Here is an 11,737-nt window from a genome sequence, read left to right as displayed (position 1 = left end):
CGGTGCCTGTGTCTCTTCTGAGGCTTCATCAATAGCCTCACACCAGTCTGTGTGTCGAAGACAAAACAGACGACACAAAAAAGTAATTGTAGTGAAAGAACTGAAAAAACGGTTGGTCATAAAGCTGACACAAAAATCGCCATTAAAGAGAAACTGCATGAACAGAATCACGTCGGGGTCACCAGTTTAAATGTTTGATAATTGTAATAGAGACATTAGTCTCTCTCTATCACCTTTCAACATAATTATATATTAAGGAACAGTAGAACAATTCAACAACATAATAAAAATAAGTTTTATTTTTGATGATGCTTGGTTATATAAATCCTGTGTCACTCAGCTTAGCAGCCGCTGATTGAGTTGTAGTTGGTATTGGAAAGTTAAGAGCTTCCTTGATGCCTGCCAGAGAAGCAAGTAGCTATCACCATCGAAGGCATCGTGGTGAAGAGTGCTTCGTTGAGGAGCGAGGAGTTGTCACGTAGAAGGTCTGTCGCTCAACTGCCTAAGAAAGTGAAACTCACTCTTTAAGTACTAGTTTTACTACGCATGCGCACTCGACGTTCATACAGCACAAAGACAATACAAAACATAAAATCGGGGAAACAAAAATATAAAAAGGAAATCGAGCAAGGAAGAAATAATAAAAAGAAATGAATGAAATTATGAATAATGATAAAACCAGGCGCAACTTCCACTCGAACCCCGAAGTCGAGTGGTTACATTCAGACACGATTTTGAACAGTTTTTTTTCTTTTTACCTTTTTTTTTAAAAAAAGAAACAATAAGTTCACATTTTCATCATGATGTTTTTTTTATATATTATTCATATCATATCTCTAATCTTCCCAACTCTTCACATTCCACTACGGCGGCGGAGTGTCACAAAACCACAGCCTGTCCATCACATTCACCAATCCACCATATGAATCCATGAACACATCACATCCCTCTACATTCACTAGAACACCCCTTTCACTTTCATTGAATCCCTCTCTGGGCAGCCTCACCCTCACCAGTCCCTTCCACCTTGATACTCCTCCTTCCCCTCCACACTCCTCTTGCAGATTATCAAGAACTTCCTATGACTTTCCTTCTCTCCTGATTTTGTCTCTACTGCATGCATATGCTCAAGTTTAGGCAGCTCCCCACCTTTTTGGGGCGTCCTCTCGGCTTCTGTTGCTGGTCTCCTCTTCTGACTTTGCATCGCATATGTCCTCTCTGCCCTTCTCTACTTCAACTTCCTTTTCCATCTCCATTTCCTGGTTCCCCTCCACCACCTTCTCACTCTGAGCATGTTCGTACTTGGGGCACTATGTCCTCATATGACCTCCTACTCCACATATGTAACAACTGGACCGACGACCCTCCACATTAACTTCAAGCGAACCCTTCTCTGCAATCTCCATCTGGTAGGGGACCCTCTCAGTATCTTCAAAAGTGACAAAAAGCTACATCTCAACACCGCATCCCCATCAGTTTAACATGTTTGTTCCTCCCACCCTTCCTAACTCTGGATCGTCCTCAGCGGCAGCCAGTGCCCCACTCTGTTTCCAATTCAGGTGGCACCCTCCCCACTCAGACTCAAACACCGCGCCCGTCCCCACACGCGGGTAGCACCCTGTCCGACCGCAGAACAGTGGTGGAATGTGAGGCCGCTTCCTCCTTGGTGGCAAACCACACCTCCACCGCGCTGCACCTTCCTCTTCTGCTAATAAATGCAGTCCTCCTCATTATGGCTCCCAGACACTCTTCAACATCGTCCTCTGATAATTTTTCCACCTTGTTGGTGGCGACCGCCCGCGTGAGGCACACCACCGTCTCACTACTGTCATTCACAATTCTGATTTCGCCTGAGACTGGGTAATTTTGTCTGCTGACAGCAGGATGTGATTTAAGTTGGAGGGACTTCAGCAATTCCTTCAATTTATCCTCATACACAAGGACGGGTTTTCCTTTACCGCGGTATCACACTACTTGTAGGTCATAGAAAGGAATTTTGGGAATGCAGTCATCTTTCATTCAAATGACATGTCCTACCCATCTGTACTGAATTGTCAGCAGCATGCTTTTGATCCTGAAGATATCACATTTTTCTAAGATTTTGACATTTGATGTCTTATCTTACTATTTTTATGTTGAAGGTATTGCGCAGACGACACATGTGAAAGGTTTCAAGTTTCTTTATATATCTGTAGTAGGGAGACCATGTTTCAGTCCCATACAAAAATGTGCTCAAAATACAAGATTTGTATGCAATTATAGTTTTCAGACGAACACCGTACTTCTCGCTCGAACGATGGAAAAGTTTTCCAAAAGCGTTTATAGCCTTAAATATTCTAACATTGATTTCGTCATCAAGAGTGCTCTTCGAGTTTACTGCGTTTCCAAGATATTTAAATGATCTGATCCATTTGAGTGGTTTGTTGTCAATCATCACATTCAAATCCTGAGTATGTTCTGCCCCAGGCCTTGGTTGGAACAAAGCTTTGTCTGTTCAATGCTGATAGTCCAAATGTACGAGCTGTTGCAGAAAGCCTATCAACTGTTTCCTAAATTCCCTCAAATGTATAAGAAATCAAAGCACGATCATTAGCAAACAGAAAAGCACATAGAATCTCTTCCTTGGTCTTTTTCTTTGATCTGAAACTTTTCCCTTTTAGGTTTAGTAGACCTCTTTCTATGCAAAGCTGGAATTTTACACCTTCATGGTAATCTCTAAAAGCATGTTGGAGTATCATTGAAAAGAATATGAAAAAAGTATAAGAGCTAAATCACAGCCCTGTTTGGTTCCAACGGAAAATGCCTCTGGACATTCACTGCTAGATATCACTGGTGCCACCATTCCTTTATCTAGGGATACTATTACCCTTATCATTTTATCAGGAAGACCAACTTTTCACAAAATTTTCCAGAGCACCTCGCGATTAAGTATATCGAAAGCCTTGGTCAAGTCGATAAAGATCGTGTACAAGTCAGTATTTTGCTCACTTGCTCTTTTTTGAACTTACCGAAGGGCAAAAATCATGTCAACTGTGTCTCTCCCAGCCCGAAATCCACATTGGGGTTCAGGATATTCGCTGTTTACTACATGCAGTTGAGGATCAGCTTCGCAAAAACTTTTCCAGTTATGCACAACAAACATATTCTCCTGTGGTTATCACATACACTCTTCTTCCCCTTGTTTTTGTACAAGAGCATTATAGATACATTATATAGATGCATCTTTGAACTCACGAAGTCCCCGGGCAACTACAGAGTGCCCATGCTTTAAGATGGTAAATACGATAAAGTATTCTAGTCCTTCACCATACTATCTGTGTCCCTTTGTGGCTTTCTCAAGATGATTAAGTAAACCTATGTTCAAAACATTCTAGTCATCTTATTGTCAGGAAATACATCAAAATTATCATCTAAACGATATCCTTGCAGTTTTTAAGATGGTAGGGTTTCGGTGAAATTCGGTCACCTTTTCTAGGAGATCGAGCAATCAAATGTTTTTCCTTTGGCTTTGTGTGTGATTGAATCGACAACTTACGAGTAAAAAAGGTTTCAAAATCAAAACAAAATTTTTAAAATAGGAAAACAAAAAAAGGAAAATCATAATAGCATTTAGTGTTCCACTCTAGGATGTTATTTACGGATGTGTAGGAATAAGTTTTCTATCTCTAATATTCTTTCCTTGTATACATTTATCAAGTTGTATAAATTTAAAATGTTCGTATCAAACAAAATACTTCAATTTCTAACACCAATCTATGTAATTGATTAGATATGTGCCTAATAGTTTACATTTCCCTTTTATTTATTTATTTTTTTTTGTGTGAGTGAATTATAATAGTGCATTCGAGCAAGACTGTCACAAGATGTCACGTGACAATAGTTTAAATCCTGTTTGACACACTAAGCTTTTATATATAATTTCTTGTCTACTCTAATCACGAGCTTAGTTTTTATTGTCACCTCGTCTACTCACACAAACATTCACAATGTTATCCAGCATGCTACTTAAAACTGTACTTTTACTTATTAGTACGGTATTTTACAATGCTGTTTTTACAAATGCAGAAAATCCTGGCTTGAAAGTTCGATTGTCAGATAAAGCATTTCTTTCTGGTAAGGAAATATGTAACTTTGTTTACTTTCTTTTCTGTGACTGTAATCGTTATTTACATACATATCCACACACATACGCATCTCTCTCTCTCTCTCTCTTTTTCTCTCTCTCTCTCTCTTTCTCTCTCGTGCACAAGCGCGCAATACCCTTTAACCAATTCCAATTTTGATGTCATCACATTTGTCTTTCAGCGATAAAATAATATAAGATATACTAATGAAGTACTGACGTTGGTTATATAAGTTAAACTATCCTCTCCTTCCTCTATAGTATTTTATGTCATTGTGATTATGTTTGAGAGCCTTTATATTAGTATTTAAAAGGAATGCGGTCAACAGAAGAATCTTCAAAGCCTCATACAGAAATCACTGAAATCGAATTTATCTTTCATTTATCAAAATTCGATAAAATAAGTGTTTGGAAACAAGTATGGGGCGCAGACGAGGCTATGTGGTTCAGTTGTTCGCTTCGCATTCTCGTGATTCCGGGTTCGATCTTATTGCAAGGCACCTGAACAAGTGTATTCAATTATTCATGTCTTGAATTTAGGAGACAAACATTCCTGTTCTCATGTGATATACTCAATCTATCGCTCTATTTAATTCCACCAACTGATCAATGCACAACTGTTTTTTGCGGAATCGACAACCTTTCTGTAAGCATTTTGGTTAGGTTCTCTCTGTCTAATATAACTTCCTTCCTTCTTTTCATCGTAAAAGTGCATGACCTGATGGTCATGGTGTTGCATGCATGTCCGCATGATAAGATTCGATTACCTGACCGTGCTCTTGAGCAAAACACTTGAGGTTACTCCAGTCTACTCAGCTGTAAATGAGAATTCTGCGACAGACTAGCGTCCCGTTTATGGGGATTGTTGTGATCTCGGTCACCAATACGATATGGAAACCGGGTAACCAGCTCTAATGAGTCCTATTCGAGCGCGTTTCTTCCTTGTTTGACTTATACAAAAATAAAAAATAAAAATACAAAAGATGAATTGTAGTACGGCTCGAGTGCAGCGTAACAAGCTTATTCATTTGATTTTCGATGTGCCTAGCGTATGGCTTTTGAGCTCTTATTTTGTATCCGGTTAAAAAAACTTACAATAAGATTAGCGTTTTATGCAGGGTCGTCTGATGCCTGCAGGCCCGTCGCGAGGTTCAGGTGCTGAGTTAGAACTGGGCTTCAAGACTTTATCGGTGATCACTCTAATTCAGACTAATTCTCAAACTTTGCATAGTAATTTATTTATTTATTTGTATGTTTGGCTGAATGGTTGAGAAATTCGCTTCGTAACAACGAGGTTCTAGGTTCGATATCACTGCGTCGCCCCATACCTTATGAGACATAGAAGCCGTTACAAAGTGTCACGTTGATTCTGCCTGAAAATTATGTTACAGGTGCTTGTGGAGTGCTCAACTGCATACAAGTTAATTCAGTGAGCCGATAATTCATTTGATCGAATTGAACGAAGAACTGTCTATCTGTATTTGTATCATCTTTCAATTTTACAATAGCATTACTTATATTATTTACATTTGACGGATATTTGTCCTCACCTTCTTTGTTGTTAACACAACGTTTCAGCTGATATACCCTCCAACCTTCATCAGGTGTCTTGGTGGAAATTTCGAACCTGGGTTCTCATTCCTAAGGTATTTTTCTCATGGCATTTCCGTGAATTTTTCACGAGTCCAGCTAGTATTAATGATTACGCTAAGTGTTCTGAAATGCAACTCGTTTATTGAGGAATTGAGGAATAGAACAATCGTCTTCTAAATTAAATTTGTTAGTCTGACAGAATTTCTTAAGTTTCCTTCTGTTATTTTTATCTCCTTTAAAATATTAAGTACCGTAATTTATGAAGCTCCTTCAGACATATTGCGACCTTACCGTTGTAGCAATTTATCGGGTGGTTCAAGAGCCTTCAGGAATATCTTCAAGAAGAATAGCAATAATGATTTACTAGAGGCTAGTAATGTTTCAAGATACCAGTTTTGATGCTTATGCCAGAACTCTCATTCTCATACACTTGCATGATGTATTCATGATTGGAAATAATGGTAGTAACAGCTGCTAGATGTCCTGTTAACAATTATTCTAGTAAACGCTTCAAATTTGTACCCATGTGTTGTAAACAAGTTTGATTTATGTAGAAAGTTATTTATAGTTCCTGAAAAATAATTCAATGTCATTATCTTCAGTCGTGTGAACAATCACTAAATGTAACTGATGATTGAAATAGTACACATGCAGAATTTCTACCCCGCTCACCCTTTTTTGTAAGTTGCATTGTTTTCTGGACGCCCCTGTTACCACCAGAAATTATTGAGGCATCGTCACAATTCTCGGATGAAATGCTTTTCAAAACATTGAATAGTACTATTAGTCAAAATTTCAACCTTCTAGTCTTTGGTTACAATTAAAGCGATCAAGCATTCTGGTTCGACTCCTGCTTTTATAAATCCTACACTGGTTTGTATTTCAGTTACCTGTTGGCTCACAAATTCCATCACATTTAATAGTAGGAAACACACGCGTGCGCGCACACACACACAAAATAGAGATATCCAATAATCGAAAGTTTATTACTCGGTTGATGCAAAAAAACTTTCATAACGACACAGTTTTGGGTATCGTTGAAAATACTTCTCTTAATTTGAGTCTTTGCTAAAAGTGTATCCAAAATATCGCAGAAAAGTTCAGACACTTTATTGTAATTACTGCTATCATGATACGCGACATTTTCATTAGAAACATCGCAATGTTGCAAATTTATTAATAAATAAAAACCGGATCACTTTCGCAACCGATCGTAAATAACAGCGATACTTTTTTTTTCCTTTTAGTTGAGTTTTATTCACTACTGTTGACAAATTCTGATTAATAGTTAGTTCTGCCTTCTTGCTTTTCACTCTAAAGTTTCACAGTATTTTTATGTGCAATAAAGTTTTTATACCCACCGGCTAAAATCTTTGGGTTTTGACAAAGCATTGCATCAATTAATAAATCCTTCAACTTTCAAACAATTGTCAGAGGTTCCAAGCTGTACAGATATTGCGGCAACAGAAAGTAGTCTCTGAGTAAACTGAAAACTTATCATTGAACCCTTAAGTGCAGAAATCTTCACCGTTTATCTTTAACTTGTTTCAGTCACTAGACTGCGGCCATGCTGGGGCACCACCTTGAAAAATTTTGGTAGAACCATTTTTACTTTTTTTTTTTTTGTTTTCCCCCTCTTCACATCGTATTGTTTTGGATGAGTCTCTGTTTTGGTTGACATGTTGTTGTATCTAAACAAACTGAGCTTGGTTAAAGATTGATGTATTGGTTACAACAGCTGCAAAACTAAAGAAACGGTTGGTGCAACATGGCAGTTTCAACAAACTGGTATTAAAATGGAAGAAATCTCGGTTACGTGATTTTTCACAAGTTTTGGAAGTTTTACAACTTCCATAAAATAATATAGACATCGACGATATTGAGGACTAAGATTCAAATAAAGACATTACACATTTTCCTAATGTTAGATAGATAGGTAGATAGACAGACAGACAGACACACACACACACACACACACACACACACACACACACACACATTTTTACCTATTTCAACCAGTCTGTGGCCATGTTGGAGCCCTGTTGTTGATGTGATCGATCATTTCTTGTATTTCATTTCCTTGGCTCTCTTTCTCCATGTTTACTTTTTGTGAATGAGAAATTTGCACAACACTACTCTCTCTTTTACTCTTTTACTTGTTTCAGTCATTTGACTGTGGCCATGCTGGAGCACCGCCTTCTCTCCGATTCACAGGTCTACACTTAGAGAGAGGTACCTTCCACTCTTGCCATTTTTGAAACTTTCACCAATAATAATAATAATGATAATAATATGCCCTGATGCAGTATCAAGCAGTGGCTCTCATGGCTTCTGATCTTAACTGATTGGAAGAAAAATTCCATTCCTATATCTTTGCTGAAGAGTTTTACAGTCTGTATTAAGGAATCTATCTCTTTTTCATTCTTACTAAAAAGCTTCCGATCATCCATGTAGAGCAAATGGTTAATTTTTCCATTACTACAGGGTATCCCAAAAGCCACTGATGGGTTTCAATTTTTATTCATTTCCTTAATATGTTTGTATCCCTGTGTACTCCAAATTTTCTTTAGCATTGTGAAACACATTTTGAAGCATTTTAGAAGTTAGCTCCTGCACTGCTAACTGAATGTGTTCTTTAAGCTCAGCTAAACAATTGCTCCATCTTAGGGCTGGAGGTAAAGAAAATGATTGCTGTCAAATTGAAAAAAAGCTGTCATGGACAAATAAGAGGGGTCCAACAGAAACAAAAATAAAATTATAAACAAAATTCAAAATTTATACACTTTTAACACATATTAAACATGATAAACTTAAATAAAAGTAAGTTTTATAAAAAAGTGCATCCAATTTCATGCAAATAATCATTAATTCTGGGATACCCTGTATTTACTCATCTGACTAAATGGTGGAGGGAACACAAGCGGGACTAATTTGCAGGTGGTGAGTGTAGCTTCTGGAAGTGGTCACGTGGTAAAACTCAAATGGCTGTGAGTCACTAGAACAGTTTTTTTTTTTGTATGAACATTTTGCATTATATAGTTCAGACATGGATGACATAGAAAGCAGAAATGCTGTTGGGCCATGCTGCATTGTGCAGGATTGGAAACATGAAAGATCAACAGGGTACTTTTGGAGAATGGATGAATGGGTTTGTTGTGCCTTTACCCAGTTGCACACGCATGCACATGGTCCGGTGGTGTGCTGGATGGTAACCTGAAGCATCAACAGCACACTGACAAAAATTTTAATGTTCTCATTTCCTCTGCCAAACTGGACAAAAAAATTTTCATGGAATATTATACACTACCGATAATGCATGAATAGTGTCAATATGTTATTATCAGAAAATGGCCTTAAACAAAGCTAAGACCCAATGCAGTATACTTAAATCTGATTAATCTGCATTTGGTGGGGGGGGGGGCATAGTTGGTGTTGAAAATTTTTTTTAGTCAACAGCAATTTGAGAAGCCTGGTTAATATTTGTTGCAAATTTAGAGGAAAGTAAGTAGATACTCTTCAAGTTACAGGTCTTAATGCTGTGAAAATGCCTAAAAAATGCAGTTTATCTGCCCTATGGACCCTATGTAATGCATGTGTAAAATTTCATTAAAATCAGTTGGGTGAATCTTGAGTTTTAACATGACAAACACACAGACAGACATACATCCTGTGTTTTATCATCATCATCATCATCATCGTCATTTAATGTCTGCTTTCCATGCTGGCATGGTTTGGACGGTTTGACTGAGGACTGGTGAGCCAGAAGGCTGCATCAGGCTCAATCTGATCTAGCAAAGTTTCTACAGCTGGATGCCGTTCTTAACACCAACCACTCCGAGAGTGTAGTGGGTGCTTTTACGTGTCACCAGCACGAGGGCCAGTTAGGCGGTTCTGGCAACAACTACGCTCAAAAGGTGTTTTTTATGTGCTACCTGCACAGGAGCCAGTCCAGCGGCACTGGCAATGACCACACTTGAATGTTCTTTTTCATGTGCCATCGGCACATGTGCTGGTAAGGCAACGCTGGTAATGATCACGCTTGAATGGTGCTTTTTACGTGCCACCAGCACGGGAGCCAATCTGTGGCCCTGGCAACAATCATGCTCGGATGTGCTTTTAATGTTACACTAGCACAAGTGCCAATCAGCCGGTACTGTCATCAGCCAGTACTGTCATCAGCCAGTACTGTCATCAGCCAGTACTGTCATCAGCCAGTACTGTCATCGGCCATGTCAGTGATTTTGATTTTGATTTCACTTGCCTCAATAGGTCATTGCAAGCAAAGTTTATTGTCCAATGAATGAGGGGTATTCATAAGTGGGCTGGTTACACCCACTGGCATAGGCCACGGGCTATGGGTTTACTTGGCTTGTCGGGTCTTCTCAAGCGCAGCATATCTCCAAAGGTTTCAGTCACTAGACATTGCCTTGCTTCACCACCACATCCCAGGTTTTCCAGGGTCTACCTTTTCCACAGGTTCTCTCAACTGCTAGGGTGTGGCACTTTTTCACACAGCTGTCCTCATTCATTCACAACACATGACCATACCAGCGCAGTTGTCTCTCTTGCACACCATATCTGATGCTTCTTAAATCCAACTTTTCTCTCAGGGTGCTTACTCTCTGTCGTGTATGCACACTGACATTACACATCCAGCGGACATACTGGCTTCATTCCTTGCAAGCATTAAGTATTTTCAATGACCTGCCCAGCATGGCCACAGTCTAATGACTGAAACAAGTAAAAGAGAAAAGATAAAAAGATACTCTTTCAAATTTTTACTCATTTGTATGATAAATCTGATTTCTGTGTAAACTAGAATTACCAATACTATTGCTCAGCTCAGTCACCTGATACCTACTCAAAGCACCTGTTGTTTATACTAGGTCACATAGTGTCATCAAGCGTATATCTATATAACATGTATTTGTAATATTCAGACTAGGATATGGCTTTTACCATGACATCACTCATGTAATATACATCCTCTATAAGGTGGCAAGCTGACAGAAATGTTAGCACGCCAGGCAAAATGCTTAGCTGTGTTTATGTTCTGAGTTCAAATTCCACCAAAGTCGATTTTGCCTTTCATCTTTTCGGGATCAATAAATTAAGTACCAGTTGCATGCTAGGGTCAATCTAATCAACTGGCCCCCTCCCGCAAAATTTCGGGCCTTGTGCCTATAGTAGAAAAGAATATATATCCTCTATATCTTTATTAAAAACGATCTTCTGGTTTGAATTCAATGAATGTCCTCAATTCACAATTAACTCATAAGTTTCTGTTTTGACTGTTTGTTTTTATATTTTTTTACATTGAGATTTTCATCAAGCCAAGTGAGATCATAGATTTGGCCGATGCCAATGTCACATAACTGGCACCCGTACCAGTAGCATGTAAAAAGCACCCATTACACTCTTGGAGTGGTTGGTGTTTGGGAGGGTATCCAGCCATAAAAACCATGCCAAGTCAGATTGGAACCGGGTGCTGCTCTCCAGGTTATCAGTTTCAGTCAAACTGTCTAACCCATGCCAGCATGGAAAACAGATGCTAAATGACGATGACGACGATGATAACGTATGTATATGATACAAATATAGTACAAAACCTCATGAAAATACAAATCCAAAACACAAACACGAGCATCATCATCATCATCAACATCATCATCATTTAATATCTGCCTTTCATGCTGGCATGGGTTGGACGGTTTGACTGAAAATTGGTAAGCGGGTGGGTGGGGCTGCACCAGGTTTCGATCTGATTTGGCAAGGTTCCTATGGCTAGATGCACTTCCTAATACCAACCACTCTGAGAGTGTAGTGGGTACATTTCACATGCCACTGGCATGGGTGCCATTGACCTGACACTGGCGTTGGCCACAACTACAGTCTCACTTGGTTTGACAGGTCTACACAAGTATGATATATCGCCAAAGGTCTTGGTCACCTGTCCCTGCCTCCTTGAGGCCCATTGTTTGAATGGTGCTTTTTATGGCACTGGCATCTGGCATCAGCCAA

The 11,737-nt window shown here is 39.0% G+C and overlaps 1 protein-coding gene across 1 annotated transcript in view; it reads left to right on the top strand.

Moving 5' to 3' along the window:
* Positions 1–3,893: 3,893 nt before the first annotated feature.
* LOC106884410 (lipopolysaccharide-binding protein) overlaps positions 3,894–11,737 on the top strand; it is a 20,425-nt gene continuing 12,581 nt past the window's right edge. Inside the window, exon 1 of the mRNA XM_014935771.2 lies at positions 3,894–4,113. Within this exon, the coding sequence (XP_014791257.1) occupies positions 3,987–4,113 (127 nt within the window). The 5' untranslated portion in view covers positions 3,894–3,986. The remainder of the gene's footprint in view (positions 4,114–11,737) is intronic.

This window comes from Octopus bimaculoides, chromosome 1, assembly GCF_001194135.2.
Source record: "Octopus bimaculoides isolate UCB-OBI-ISO-001 chromosome 1, ASM119413v2, whole genome shotgun sequence".
Taxonomy (NCBI): Eukaryota; Metazoa; Mollusca; class Cephalopoda; order Octopoda; family Octopodidae; genus Octopus; species Octopus bimaculoides.
The sequence above is the reverse complement of the archived record's forward strand: the minus strand, read 5'-3'. Positions and strand labels throughout refer to the sequence as shown.